This window comes from Desmodus rotundus, unplaced genomic scaffold (assembly GCF_022682495.2).
Source record: "Desmodus rotundus isolate HL8 unplaced genomic scaffold, HLdesRot8A.1 manual_scaffold_280, whole genome shotgun sequence".
NCBI classification, from domain to species: Eukaryota; Metazoa; Chordata; class Mammalia; order Chiroptera; family Phyllostomidae; genus Desmodus; species Desmodus rotundus.
In genome coordinates this window covers 50,031-65,034 of record NW_026527347.1, presented here as the reverse complement: position 1 = coordinate 65,034, position 15,004 = coordinate 50,031, and the positions used below count along the sequence as shown (strand labels likewise).

Here is a 15,004-nt window from a genome sequence, read left to right as displayed (position 1 = left end):
TACCAGGGCAACAGGGTAAGAGCCCAGCAGGGTGTCCGAGACAGCAGGCGGGGCTGGGAGGTGGTGGGGTGGGGTGGGGGGGGTGTGGATAGGAAAGGGAGGTAGGAGAGGGAGGAAAGAGACTGACGGGGAGGGAGGGAGACAGGGGAGCCTTGTGGGGAGGGTAAAAGGGGGGGGAGGAGAAAAATGAAACGAGAGAGTACAGAGATGGAGAGGGTCAGAGATCGCTAAAGACATCAGAGAGCGAGTCAGAGAAACAGATTGAGAGAAGGAGATTTCTCAGAGAAAGATGGACAGAGTCCGGCAAGGAAAAACCTGGGTGGGGCTCCAAGATTTTTGAGGAGAGGGAAACTGAGAAACTGATAAGGGAGCCTCAGAATCAGAAATTGGGAGATGTGTACACCAAGGGACCAAAAGATGGTGTATTTCCGCACTCAAATACTAAATGATGATTGATCCAGTGCGCCTTTTTTATTAAGAAAATGATAAAAAGACGAGAAATGATCATGGTAACCAAATATGGGAGTGCACACACCAAAAATATCTTTTTCCAAAGCCTAGCTTTCCACCCCACACACATTGTGACCTTTAATACACACCCCAGTACCCGTGCCCTCCTGAAATCCCAAGCCTCTCAAAATGACCCAAAGATATTGAGACTGAGGGACCAGGAACTGAGGATGTATGGAGTAGGGTGGGGCTGAAACTCCAGACCTGAACCCTTTGCAAAGGAGGCAAACATAATTCTGAGAGACTGGGGAAGATGGTAGCAGAGGAAAGAGAAAAGGAAAGAAAGGGAAATTGTGGGAAATAAGGATATGAAGAGAAATTGAGGAAAATCAACTATGGATATAGGGCCAGGTGGCAGACTCGGATGAGACCAGAACCGTGTTGTTTGGGAGGCAGATATCCGAGGCGGAAGGGTAGAAGAGGGCAAATGAGAAGCACGGCACAGGTGACAGAAGAATAAGGGAAATGTGTGATATAAATGGTTGTGAGGGACGGGTCTGGGTAGAGATGAATGAGGAGGAATGAAGGGAACTAACTAGAAGGACCAGAAGAAAAGTGAGGTGAGATGGGCGAATAAGAAAGGTCAGATGTTGAAGAGAGGAAAGGAGACTGGAGGGCCTCTGACCCCCTCAGCGCACGAAGAGGAGCCAGGAACACTAGAACCCAGTAAGGGTCACACAGGTCAACCTAGGGCAGGACAGAGGGTGCGTTGCCCTTTCTTCCCCCATCCTCCCTCAAGGTCCCGCAGAAAATGCAGATAAATGCCAGATGAGGGGAAATCCAGAGTGATGTGGAAGTAGCTCCCCACCCTCTTCCTCAAGTTTAAGCGTTTGGTTTCTCAAATACCTGCCCAGCCCTTCCCTGTGCTCCCCTCACCATCCCTAGGCAAAAATCTCAGGGCTTTGGGTGGGGAGGGGGGTCGGCAGGTTTCTGGTCATCCCTCCAGCTCGCTCCCAAAAGACAGACTCCGCATTCATAGGCAGTAGGTCGGAATTCGGAGAGGTCCCTCCCCGCAGGAACCCCACCCCTTCCCACCTCCGCGCCCCACTCCTTTCTCCGCGACCGTCAGCCTCTCCATCTCCCCCTCCCGGTCTAGTCCTCCCGCCTCTCGCGCTCTCCCTCCCCTCGCTTTCATCCTCCTATCCCCACCTCTCCAACCTCCGCTTTCATCCTCCTCCCTTCTCCTCTCCTCCCCGCTCCCGCCTGCCCCACCCCTGGGAAGCCCCTCCCGTCGGGCAGCGCCGCCTTTATAAGCGGTTTCTCTGGCCGGGGGCGGCAGCGGCTGGTCGGCGGCAGCTCTGCGGGTGAGGGGGCGGCGAGCTGAGGACCTAGCGACCGCGGCCGGAGCGTGCCGGCCACCGCCCGCACCGCCCTTCCGCCCGCTCTGTGGACGGCCGCAGCCCTGCGGGTCTCCACTCCAGACCCACCTCCGCCCCACCCCGCGCGCCTCTGCCGCCTCTTCCAGAGACCCAGCTTGCTGAGCGGCCGCCACTGCCGCTGTCGCCGCCGCCGCCGCCACCGCGCCAGGTTCCGGCCGCGGCCACCTTCCGCCGTCCAGGGCCCCTCCGTCCCGGCCCCGGGACCCCGGCTCCCCGCCAGCCCCGGCCCCGGCCCCGGCACCATGTCGGAGAAGAGCGTGGAGGCAGCGGCCGAGTTGAGCGCCAAGGTACGGGCAGGGACGGCCGCGGCCTGGGCCCCGCGCGACCCGCGGGCTCCCCACGGTCGTGTGCCCCAGGCCGCCCCCGACGGCCCCACGCTGCCCTGGCGCAGGATCCCGGCCGACCCTCATCCGCCCTCCCCCCCCACCCCGCTCCCCAGCCTGGCGCTGCCTACCCAGCTCGGCGCGCCGCCCGCCAGCGCCCTCTAGCTTCCCGAGCGCCGCTCCCGGCCCGGATCGGGCCCGGCCGCCGTCCCCACCCCTCTCCCGGCCAGGCCCGCGCGCCTTCGTCCAGGCCAGTTTCCCGTCGGAGCTCTTCGCGGCTCACTTTACCTGCCCCCTCCCTCGCGCCCTTCTGCCCGCGTCCCGTTTCTCCGTCACTCCTTCCAGTCTGACCTCATCTTTCCTCGGCTGAGTGAGACCCTCCGGTGTAAACAGTACTCTCCCGGGAGGCTGCTCCTCTCGGCCCCTCCCCTCGAGGCCGACAGCCTTTTGCTGCTCTCCTTGGACAGCTACTGCCTCTATTTTCTCATTCCCTCCTTTCTTTACATCAATATCCATCCCTTCCCCCATGGCCTTCAGCGGGCTTTTCTCTCAGCGCCCCTTCAGCCTCTCCCCCGACACTTAAAGAATCTTGAGTCCCTAAAAATCAGAAGCAAGGCCGGAATAGCCTTCGAAAAGGCCTCAGCTCAGCATTGCATGGCCTTGCATGGAGCCGTTCCTGCTCTCGTCAGCTACCATTTGTGGCCCATCCGTTTGCCCTTGCCTTTCTTCCAGCCTTTAATTTCTCTAGGGAACCTGCTGAGTGTCGCCTTGGGAAATTAATTCGGCCAGGGCTTGGGGGCTGGGAGCCCGATCTTGGGGGTAGGGGGATTGCTGAGGAGGTCACAGAGGCTTCTTGGTAGCCTGTGAAGTGATAAGAGGGAACCCGTGGGGTTAAAGACAGTGGAAAGAGAGGGGCTCTGGAGATCTGACAAGGTGTGCTGTGTGGCCTTCGGGTGGGCTGTGTGGTGGCATGTGACTTTGTTGAGTAGGTGTCTTTGTATGTCTGAAATTCAGCAAGTGTGTGGGACTGCCTGTGGCAGTTACATGTGTGCATGTGGAGACATAGGTGTTCTGGAGCCATGTTGCTGCTTTGTGAGTGCTGCGTGGCCCCGCTGTGCTCTTGTGCTGTCTGTGTCCAGAGTGTGTCAGAATACCCAAACACCAGGCCATGTGTCCTCGGGTCGCATGGGCGCGCCTCTGTAGCTGTGTGTGAACTGGTGTCAGCCTGTGTCAGTGTGTGCGCCTGTGTTGAGTAAATGAGGCCAGATTGCTGCTCAGCACAAGACCTGGGTCACATACCCTCCTGGAAAAGGGATCATGGAAGGACAGTGACCAGGAGGACAGGGCAGGGAGGAGAGGGCCCAGCCCCTTGGACTTCGGTCTCTGGTAGTCCCCCGCCCTCCTTTTCATACTCTCTCCCTCCCCCCATCAGCCCAGATGGGAATCTCAGGCCAGGGACACACAGACCTGGTGCTGGGGCCCAGAGAGAAGCTGGCAAGTCCCAGCCTCTCCAGGCCCAGCATGGAGGGGAAAATCTACCAGGTATTGGAAATGTCATACCTACCATGTGGCAAAGAAATGAGGGCAGCCAAGTGACACGAAGAAACCTAGCTGGAGTGAGAGCATTCTATGCTCCCCTGAAAGGGAGAAGGGATTTGAGCGTCCCTCTAGGCCAAGCATTGGCACCAGCCCTCTCTCCTATCCCCAGCCCTGTTCCAGAAAGGACATACCCTCCCAGGGTGATCTACTCACATAGAAAACTTCCATCCACACGGAATCAGATAACACGGAGTTGCACCCCAACACCAGATCAGATCCTAGGGAGACAGTCGTTCAATGGTTGACAAGGGTGGGGTGGGAAGAGGCCTGGAATCAAAACTGGAAGTGCCGGTATGTCTATAGAGGGGGGACTGTCCAGCACTTTCCTCTGCCACATCAGAAAAGGACATTAGGCCCTGTCTGGTGTGGCTCCGTTGGTTAGAGCACTATCCGGTGGAGGTGGACTGAAAGGCCGCGGGATTGATCCCCAGTTGGGTGCTTGTGAGAAGGCAGCCAATTGATGTTCCTCTTTCACGTCGATGTTTCTGTCTGTCTCCCTCTCCCTTCCTCTCTCTCTAAAAAGCAATGAAAAAAATGTCCTTGGGTGAGGATTAAAAAAAAAAAGCAAAGGATATTAGGATGTGCCTGCTGAGATTTTGGGATGAAGAAGGGGCAGTGCCAAGGGAGGGTCCTAGAGACAGATATTTTCCCCATCTGTATTCCTGTCCCACCCCAGACACAGGATTTGCCTCTTTTCATCTCCCATGTCCCATACTCTCTTCCATGTTTCTTTTATCTTACTTGACCTATATCCCCTGGAAGTGGTTATTTCTACCTTTCCACCACACCGTGAACATTCCACAGGCATTAGGGAAGAGGAAACTACTTGAACTTCCTTTTGGAGGGGGGAGTGGGGAAAAAAGGGTGCCAGGAACCAGGCTAGGGTGCTCTCCCTACCCCTGTGGTGTTTGCCCAAGTAGGAGCCTGGGGACTCTGGGGACATACCCACAGACTGAGAGAATCAGAGGCTTTGGTAGCTGGGAGGGGTGCCCAGGAGAGAGTACCAGGAAAGGCCCCAGAGGTAGACAAAAGGCAGAGCTGGGCTTGCAGCAGGAGGGGGTGGGGCATCAGGGCTCTGAGCAGATGGAGGGGAATTGCATTGCTGAGCTGCACTCTTCAGCCAGTAAAGTTTGGAAGAACTTGATGGGGATGGTGAGCAGTTACTTCGGCCACTTAATTCCCTTTCCTCTCACTTATCATCTTCCCTGAGTCTTGGGGAAGAAGTTGTCTGGTCTCAGCCCCTTTGTGGCCTTAAGGACCCTGGTACTGGCCCTGGCCTGGTAGTGCAGTTGGTTAGGGTGATGTCCCCATATGCCAAGGTTACAGGGTTCGATCTGTCAGGGCACATACAAGAAGCAACCAATGAATGCAAAAGTAAGTGGAACAACAAATAGATGTTTCTGTCTCTCTCCCCACCCCTAAAATCAATAAATTTAATAATAATAATAATTTTAAAAAGACCCTGGAGCCTCTGTTATGACCCCAGGCTGCTGAGGCTGCCTTCTCCACTTTGCACTCTTCGAAGCTCACTACAGAGGGAGAACCAGGCTAGAGGGACTTCAGGGCTGCAAATCATTTGTGGTAAGAGAAAGGTGACCTCTTTCTCTCTTGCAGGACCTGAAGGAGAAGAAAGAGAAGGTGGAGGAGAAGGCCAGCCGGAAAGAACGAAAGAAAGAAGTGGTGGAGGTGCTGAGGGTCAGGGTTGGGGGTTGTGACCACATCTGCCCACCATCCCTCTCCAGTTATCTTCCTGGGAGGCTGGGTCCTGTCTTTCCTCTGACTTCTCCCATCCTCCTCGCCTCACCTTTCGGGTCCTCCCAGTGCCCCTTGACATTGGTGGTGCTGGTGGGTGGAGGCAAACAGCCAGCCTGACCCTGCTCCCTTCTCTGGTCCCCAAAGGAAGAGGAGAATGGAGCTGAGGAAGAAGAAGAAGAAACTGCTGAGGACGGAGAAGAGGAAGATGAAGGGGAAGAAGAAGGTGGGGAGGGGCAGGGAGGCTGGGCTCCAAGGAACAGAGTCAGGGTGGGTTTGAAGACCTGAAACAGGGCTGAGGGCGACCACAGGGGGTCTGATGGAGCTTCCTGCTCTTCCCCAATGACCCGTTTCTGGCTCCTCAGATGAGGAAGAAGAAGATGATGACGACGAAGGGCCCGCGCTGAAGAGAGCTGCTGAAGAGGAGGTTTGGGCTGGTTGTGGGGCCTGAGGGGCTGTCAGGGATGCAGCAGGGGCTGGGCGCCCTTTGGATTTGGACCCAGATTCCTGTGGTACATGGGTGGGTGCTGGAACAGGGCAGGGACAGGGGGCGGTCCCTCTCCCATATAATATCTCTCTTCCTCCCCACAGGATGAAGCTGATCCCAAGCGGCAGAAGACAGAAAATGGGGCATCAGCATGAGCTCCCTACCAATGGGCTGGGGTGGGAGGCCCCCCAGGGCCTGGAGACGGGGGCAGGAACAGATGAGTGCAGCCACTCTTCACCTGGCTCCTTGCTCTGGGCCCTGCATCAGAGCTGCCACCCTCTTTCTCCCAGCCTTCTCATGTCCACCTCTCCAGACACTGCCCCACCATCTCCACTCTGCCGTCCGCCATGTCCTGACCTGTTCCATCTGAGCTCCCCAGCTGGTCCCCAGTTGCCCCTTTCTCTCTTCTCGTCCTTTCTCCCCCCCTCCCCGCCACTCCCACGCCTCCTCCATTAGCCTCTCCTTCCTAACTGCTGCATCCTAGCCTGTCCTGTCCATCCCTACCCTGCCTGATCCCTGGGTCTCCCTCAGATCCCCTCCTTTCAGACAGCGCCAGGCCGGGGTGGGGCCAGGGTTGGGACCAAGCCCCACAGCTGCCCCCCTCCACCCCCCTTTTTGTATAATTTAATAAAGAAATGGTCGCGCTTCTGTTTTTAACCTGTCTCCTGCTTTCCCAGGGCAGAGGGAGGAGGGTGGCTATGTCACATTCTGTCAGGACCCTTACCTTCTATAAAAAAGGACTGTCCAACATCCACCACTCGAGAAGACAAGGCCAGCTGCCAGGGGCGGGCATGGAGCGCAGCTGCTTTGAGAGCTGACTGTTGTCCTCGTCTTGGATTCTTGGGGATGCTCCTCCCAAGCGACACACACATACTTCCCTGCTAGCCCACACCAGGTCTAGACACTGCTGAGCCCAGTGGAAAGCTACCAGCCCTGTTGTGCTGAACCAGGCAAAGAAACAGGAAGTCCCACCCCTGCAGTGGGAGAGGGCTGGGAGGCCTGGGTCCTGGAGTGAGGGTTACCTGGCATCAGAATTGTCCCTCTGCCTGGCACTGAGGAAGTGATCACCAGGTTAAGTGGAGAACTCCAGGGCCCCTTGTATTACCAGGGCTGGCTGCAAGTTCTTGACACCCACCCTCCACCACTCCCTGTTGGGCTGGCTCCTTAGGCTGGGTGGGGTGAGGAGCAAGTTTCCCTCTGAAAGCCTCAGGCTTCCTTCCCTAGCACTTCTGCCTCAGTTTTTCTAGAGTTTGATCTTGCAGGGTTTCAGCATTTCTGTGTACCACCCTTGCCAACGCAGAACCTCTGGGTTGGGAGCAGATGCTGAATAAATAGGGGTCTGAGCTGGGCCAGGGTGTGTGTGACTCAGCACCACCATGCTTGTCAAAAGAAACCCATAATTCACCCAGGGTCAGGACGACACAGTTTTTGTCTTCGCAGTCCATAACGCCTTGGCAAATATTTAAACCTCAGTTTCCTCATCTGTACAATGGCATAACATTAGATTTCATGAGTGGCTGTATGTAAAGTGTCCAATATAGTGCCAAGCACATACTGAAGGCTCAATACCACGTAGCTATCCTTCTCCCTGGGCTTGCGGTGCTCTTCCCCAGACCTACCATCCTTTGGGTCCAGTACAGCTTCCTGTTAACCTTGTTCCCCGGAATCATTGGATGGGTGGGGAAGGCAGGTCTACAGGAGCAATGAAGTTCTGGGAGGTTAAAGAAATGAGGAAGGGGATGAGTATCAGAGAGAGGGCTGGCCAGGAAAAAAGTGAATGTTGGGACTGACAGGAGGCAGCTTACAGGTGAGCAAGCTGGTCGTTTCAGGCAGAAATGGTCTGGAGACAAGGGCAGAAGGTCCTGGGAAAGGGAACAGTCAAGAGGGTGGGGGAGGGCATGGAGGGGGTGGTGGGGACACCCAAGACTTGAGGAAATAAACAAGGGGAGCGCCACCACAGAGGTGGAGGGTAATGCTGCTGGGAATCAGCCCCCTCAGACTTTCCACTGCGAAGCGAAACCGTAAGCCCTGGGGTGGGGGGGGGCGGGCAACGCAGAGGGGAAGTGGGCAAGGTGGAGGGAAGGCAGAAGGACAGGGGCAAGGGCCCTGGGAGCAGCAGACCGGTCTCCCAGCTCAAGACATCCACCTTGCCTCCGCTCAGCTCTCTGCCACTGCCCTGCCCCATTCCCTGGGACCCCCCCCAACCTCAACCCTACCCGCCCTGATCTGTCTAGCTTTCCTCTGGATTCCAGCCTCAGGTCATTGGCTCCTCCCCTCTCTCTCCAGGCCTCTGTCTGTGTCCCTCTTTCTCCAGGTTCTCTTCCTCCATCTTCCACGTAGCAGAACCTCTCTTTTATCAGGCTGTCTTTCCTCACTTTCTGACCTCTTCCCTTTGAAGGGCTCATTGTGGCCAGGGCCCAGGGGGAGATGGGGGAGGCCCAGTTCCAGGTCTTGCTGCTTCTGCCACTGCTGTGGGTGGCTCCAGGTAAGGTGGGGATGACCCTCTGGGAGGGCCGACCTCCAGACACACAGGAGGGGTCAGCAGGGATGTCTGGATGACTGCACAAAAGCCAAGATTCTTAGTTTGGGTGGATTCTTCTCATGCCTTGCTTGGGGCAGTCCTTCAGCCCCAAAGCTTCTCTTCAGGCTCCCCCTTGGCAGGGAAGGGGCAAAACCCCTGGTCTTCCTCAGGCTCCTTCTCTACTCCTAAGTCAGTTGGCTCATGGCTCCTCCCCTTGGCCTCTCTTTTCCTCCCCAGTGGAGGCACCAGGACCTGGGGCAGAGGTCCCGGAGGTGTGGGCCCAGGAGGGGGCTCCTGCCCAGCTTCCCTGCAGCCCCACAATCCCCCTCCAGGATCCCAGCCTTCTTCGAACAGGAGGGGTCACTTGGCAGCATCTACCAGACAGGTATGCACCCCAAACTTGGGCAACAGAACTCCCAAATCCAGCAGCAATGGCATCCAGACTCATAACCCAAGGCCCAAAGCAGACCCTGGTGCCCTCCCCTGAGCTGTCAGTCCCTCTAAAGCCAGTGGCCTGCCTCCCCTGCCACTATGCACCCTAGGTCCTTCCTCTGAAAACTACTCCCCACATCCTTGCATCCCATGAGTTGCTAGCAGGGGATGGTGCTGGCCCAAGGCCAGGGGGACCAGGACAGTTAGCAGTCAAGAGATCTTCCCTCCGGGTGGGCTTCCATATGCTTAAAGTGTGGCAGGACCGCATCTCCCCCGAGACTGCTTTCCCCTTTAATGTCTCCATCTCTCTCTCCCACGCGCAGCCGGCCCCCAACCAGGGGCTCGCGCCCCGTGGCGCCCACCCCCTATACTGTGCTGAGGCTGGCTCCTGGGGGGCTGCGCAGCGGGCGGCCGCCCCTGCAGTCCCGCATGAAGCTGGAAGAGCGCGGCCTCCAGCGCGGGGACTTCTCGCTCTGGCTGCGCCCGGCCCGACGCGCTGACGCCGGCGAGTACAGCGCCGCCGTGTACCTCAAGAACCGATCCCTCACCTGCCGCCTCCGTCTGCGCGTGGGCCAGGCCTGGGGTAGGTGGGGGCGGGGCGAGGGGCGCCAGTCCGGGAGGAGGGCGCCCAGTTCCACGCCATCCGGAGGCAGGAAGCGCTGGGCCGAGGCTGTGCTTCTAAGGATGCGCCCTAAGCCCTGACAGCGAGCCCCCAGAAGGGTAGCGGAAGGGGGTGGGGAATCGGATTGCTAAGTAGAAGGTGCCCCCAGAGAAAGCACTTATGTGTGTGGGGGGTGCCTTTGAAGAGATTGTATCACCCTTGAGCTCCTCTTGCCCCACCCACAGTGGGAGTGCCAGGGTGGAGGAGGAGAGGCACCCCTTGGGGGGCGAGGGAGGGTGCGGGGCTAGAGTGATTCATTTCAGACATCTGTGGCTCAGGAGGTGGGCTAGTGAGGATCCTCAGGCGAGGCCTGGTGGAAAGGGAAGGGTAGATCAAGCCGAGCAAACTTGGAGGCAGGGGAAATAGGCAGGAGACTCTGGGCATCCATTTTAAGCATTTCCAGGTGCCAAGCACTGAGCTGGAGGGAGTGGGGTGGAGGAAAAGATAGCTTCCAGCTTCGCTGGTCTGCTGCGAGGGGAAATGCGGTAGGGCTAACGACCCTTCTTCATCCTTGGGCAGTGACTGCCAGTCCCCCAGGGTCTCTCAGGACCTCCGACTGGGTCGTTTTGAACTGCTCCTTCAGCCGCCCTGACCTCCCAGCCTCCGTGCACTGGTTCCGGGGCCCTGGCAGAGTCCCTATTCAGGAGTCCCCCCATCACCACTTGGTTGGAAGCTTCCTCTTCCTGCCCCAAGTCAGCCCCTTGGATTCTGGGCCCTGGGGCTGCATCCTCACCTACAAAGATGGATTCAATGTCTCCAGCATATACAACCTCACTGTTCTAGGTAATTTCTCGTCTGCCTTCACGCTCCACCACAATGCCTTCCTGCCCCCCTGTCACCTCCCCCCAACTTACAGATCCCCAAAGCAGGGTTTATGCAGCTAACACCTCATGTGATTGCTCTGGACCTCACTGTCTGGTTTCTATCTTCCTCCTGTTGCCACCTTTCAGCCGCCTTCTCTTGTAGACTTTCCTTCGGCCATCCAACCTCAACTGCCAGCCTTCAGTCCCCAGCTGGCCCAGCCCACATCCTGGGTTTCTGAGTCTCTTCAGTTCATACATCTTATTCTGCTCCTTAGCCCTCTTCCGGGCAGGACCACCTCCTTCGCTCTCTGTCTCCCCTCCATGACAACCCAGTGCTCTTCCCCTCTGCCACCTCCCCCTCCCTGCTTTAACTCTGGGGCCCCTTTTCTCTCCAGGTCCGGAGCCGCCAGTCCCCCTGACAGTATATGCAGGAGCAGGTTCCAGGGTGGAGCTGCCCTGCCAACTGCCTCCTGGCATTAGGACCCCGTCTCCCCTTACTGCCACGTGGACCCCTCCCGGTGGAGGCCCTGACCTGCTGGTGGCTGGAGACAATGGCAACTTTACCCTTCAACTAGAGGCTGTGAGCCAGGCCCAGGCTGGGACCTACACCTGCCGCGTCCATCTGCAGGGGCAGCAGCACAGTACCACTGTCACTTTGGCGGTCATCACAGGTCAGTCCTGTGAGGGAAAGGAGTAGCTCCCAACCCAGGGGAGCTGGGGCAGGGAGGGAAGTCTGGCCAGGCGAAGACTGGATGAGTCTGCCTCACGGTGTCAGGCCAGGGGCATGGTTTACAGAGGCCGCCCCGTGCGGCCTCCTTTTTTCTCGCCCCCATATGTCAAGAACTGAAACTGAAAATCCCTCTTGAGTCACTAGATGAATGTTCCACTCTTGTCTAAGGGGATCCCCTGCTCTGAACCAGGGGGAGGGTCTGAGAAGTTAGAAAGAGAGGCAGCAAAAGTTCAAATGGTTCCAAAAGGGTAGAATATATTTCTAGAATATTTGTCACACTTTGGGGCCAGAGCTCTGGTTAAAGTTGCAGGAAATGGCCTCAATTTGGGAGGAGTTAATAAATCAGTCCATTGGTCAGCAAATATTTACTGATCATGGGCTTTTCAAGACAGTGTAAAACAAACACACCTTAAAAGAAAACTCAGAAAATGTGTTGATTGATTGGTGATTCAATCAATCACCAATGGTGGTTACTTGGCTGGGTCTGTAGTACTCACCTGTGGCCACTAAATAGTAGCATCATATAGTTGGTTGCTTAATAATGTACATTGGTTCAATGAATAAATGAATATGCTAACAAATAACACATTTTCTGTGGGCCAGTGCTGAATTTCCACATGCTTCCTGGATATTTCTCCCTAGCTATCATAGTCACACCTCAGTCTCACTCTGAACCCCATCTTTTCCTCACGCCCAATCCTCTTGCTGACTTAGCCTTCTGTCAATAACTCTTTGCATCCTGCTCCCCCTGAAGCCTAGCCTGCTTCTCTCCCCAAGTCTAGTCAGTCACCACAACCTACCAATTCTTTCTGTCCAAGGTCTTCTTGAAGGTCCACTGTTGTGTGTCAGTTTCCCATGCTCTCGCATGACAACTCAGCGGGAGATGTTTTATAGAGAAGTAACTTTCCCAGAGTCACACAGCTGGGAAGTGCCAGACTCAGGGTCCATACTCAGGTGTCTGTGTCACCAAATCCTCAGGTTCCTGTACCCCAGGCTCAGCCCAAGGCCCTTGACCACTGGTCTCCTCCTGCTCACCTTATCACTCACTGTTCAGATTTGTCTCAAGATCAGTAGGTCAATTCACTGTTCTCCAAACATTCAGAAAAAGGGCACATTCATTCAGGGGGCACCTCTCACGGCAGGGGCACTGATATCATTCAAATTGTTGAAACAGGAAAAGTGGAAAGTGTATTGGGGGGCCACTCATCTAATAGGTACTGGGGGTTTCTGAGCATTTAAGTAGACAGTAGTGTAAAAGAATCTGAAACAGTATTTGTTACATGATCCTTCCAGGCCAGTCTGAGTTAGAACAGTCCCCTGAAGGCAACAGGAAAGTTTTTGAGCAGCAGAGTGATCTCACCAGAACTTTGTCTTCATAAGATTAATTTGGCCATGACCCTGATCTCCTCCCCTCAGCCTCACCCAATCAGAGCCCAGGGGAGTGCATTGTGATTGAGACTTGGGAGTTGAATCTATGGTGTCAAGTAAGGGGGTCGGGGACTCAAAAGATCTCTTTCCTCTAATGTTTTCAGTGACTCCCAAATCCTCTGGGTTACCTGGCAACCTGAGGAAACTGCTTTGTGAGGTGACTCCGGCATCTGGACAAGAGCGCTTTGTGTGGAGCCCCCTGGACAAACGGTCTTGGAGGAGTTCTCCAGGACCCTGGCTGGAGGTAGAGAAGGCCATCCTCCTTTCTCAGCCTTGGCAGTGTCACCTGTACCAGGGGAAGAGGCTTCTTGGAACAACCATATACTTCACGGAGCTGTCTGGCCCAGGTCTGAGACCCCACAACACCACAGCCCCAACTCCAGGCTAGTCATCTTGTTCCTACCTGCAGACGCCCTCACCACCCCCTCCCAGCTCTTTTTTTCCTATGAGGGACCTGGCCTCCAGCTCTTGTCTAGTCCCAACCCACTTCTGCCACTAATTGGCTGAATGATCCTGGACAAGCCCCTTAAACTCTCAGCCTTGTTGTCTGCATCTGTAAAATATGAGGGTGTGGCATGAGGGTGTCCCTTTCTGCTGGGACCCTATGCTTAATCCTGTACTTTCTCCTTAGGTGCCCAGCACGCTGAGAGAGCCCCAGGTGCACCGAAAACAGGCCATCTCCCTCTCTTTCTCACCCTTGGTGTCCTCCTTCTCCTTTTGGTGACCGGAGCCTTAGGTTTTCACCTGTGGAGAAGACGGGTGAGTTCAAGGACTCCCCTCCCCCTGCCTCTGGCTTTCCTTCTCTCCAGTCCTTACAGTGCTGTCTGGCACCCCTTCCTCAGGAAAGGTGACTAAAGTGGATGCTGAACCCTTCTTCATAAGTCTCTGTATTCCAGGCACCCCTTGTGCTTGAACAACCCAAGGGAGGCTTGAAGGGGCTGAGAAAAGGCCTGGGACCAGATGGGGAAGGCAGGGGCTGAGAAAGAATAGATGGACCCACTATCCTCCTTCTTCTCTTTCTCTTCATTCTTCTCTTTCTCCCACCCTCCATGCCTTTCCACAGTGGCGACCAAGAAGATTCTCTGCTCTAGAGCATGGGATTCACCCACCTCGGGCCCAGAGCAAGATAGAGGATCTGGAGCAAGAACCGGAGCTGGAACAGGAGCTGGAGCAGGAGCCAGACCTGGAGCCAGAGCCACTGCCACAGCAGCCCTGACCTGGAGCTGAAGCAGCCAGTGGGTCTCTGGAATTCAGTCCGAATAAACTCCCATCAGCAGCAAGCCTGAGTTTGGCTCCTTCTTGTTCAGTGAAGCTTCTTGTCTCTCCCCAATCTCTGGGTGCTCCCTTCTCCCACCTCAGCCTTTTGACCTACTTTCCCCAGCCAGTCTTTCTTATCTTCCTCTTTTTGTTCCTGGCTTCTCCGTGATTCTTTCTTCCTTGGTCTCTTTCTTATTCTCTCTCTCTCCTGGGTTGTCATTTTTCTGAAGGTCCAAAAAGCCTTCACCCATTACCTCTACAGCCCTTTCCTCCATCCTTTATCCCATATCACTCATATGGAGCTGGCTGCCCTGGTTTCCTTTATATTTTTATTCCTCTGGCCCACCCCACCCACATTCGGCTTCACTTCAGCAACTGTCTTTTGCCCTGTAGCTGCAGCGTGTGTGTGTACACACACGCACACTCGCAGAACAGCCCTATCATGTCAAGTCCCCCTGGAGATCAAGTCTTGCAACCTGTCTGTGCTGTTGGCTGAAGTTCCAATCTGCCTCTGCCCCCACCTCCATGTTCCTTAGCTCTAGGTGCCCTGTTTGTTCCCAGGCATGAGAACACACTGCCACCCAGTGGTCACTGTTTGTCACACACCACTGGAAGGGGAGGGGGGAAGCGCAGGCCCAAGGAGATTAGCAGTGCGGTGGACTGGTGGGCACATATCCTTGCACGTGGGCACCGCCTTTGTGGAGCACCCTCGTGACCGCGTGCCTGTGAGTCTACGCCCTCGAGGAGAGCCTCGGGACACATAGCCCTGGACCTGGCAAGGTTATGATCCAAGCCTGACAAAGGAGAGTGCAGTGAACAAAGGCCCCACGTGGGGACAAGAACAGCCAGCAAGACAGCTGGCTGCTGCTGCAGCTTTGGGAATCAGGAGACCTGGCTTCCGACCTCCGACCTCAGCTATTTTGATGTGGCCAGAGTTCATCTCCCTGAGCCTCAGTTTCCTCACCTATTAAGTGGGATAATGATGATATAGAAGACCCACCAGCCTGCCTGCCCCCGGCTTTGTTTCTCTGTCTTGGATGGGGCCACACAGATTGTTGTCAGCAGAGCACAGACACAGCCTCAGCCCACAGCACCCCACAGCGACCTAGGCCTCTGCCTGCA

The 15,004-nt window shown here is 56.0% G+C and overlaps 2 protein-coding genes across 2 annotated transcripts; both read left to right on the top strand.

Moving 5' to 3' along the window:
- Positions 1–1,626: 1,626 nt before the first annotated feature.
- On the top strand, positions 1,627–6,707 carry LOC128780092 (parathymosin). Its single transcript, XM_053917787.2, has 5 exons — positions 1,627–2,176; positions 5,426–5,497; positions 5,711–5,789; positions 5,929–5,990; positions 6,155–6,707. The coding sequence occupies exons 1-5, from the start codon at positions 2,132–2,134 to the stop codon at positions 6,203–6,205; spliced, it is 309 nt and encodes a 102-aa protein (XP_053773762.1). The 5' UTR covers positions 1,627–2,131; the 3' UTR covers positions 6,206–6,707.
- Positions 6,708–8,134: 1,427 nt separating this feature from the next.
- Positions 8,135–13,841, top strand: LOC128780091 (lymphocyte activation gene 3 protein). The gene is made up of 8 exons (XM_053917786.1): positions 8,135–8,535; positions 8,809–8,956; positions 9,327–9,586; positions 10,184–10,447; positions 10,863–11,138; positions 12,730–12,972; positions 13,257–13,384; positions 13,689–13,841. Exons 1-8 carry the CDS (start codon positions 8,478–8,480, stop codon positions 13,839–13,841), a joined length of 1,530 nt encoding a protein of 509 aa, XP_053773761.1. The 5' UTR covers positions 8,135–8,477.
- The last annotated feature ends 1,163 nt before the right edge of the window (positions 13,842–15,004 follow it).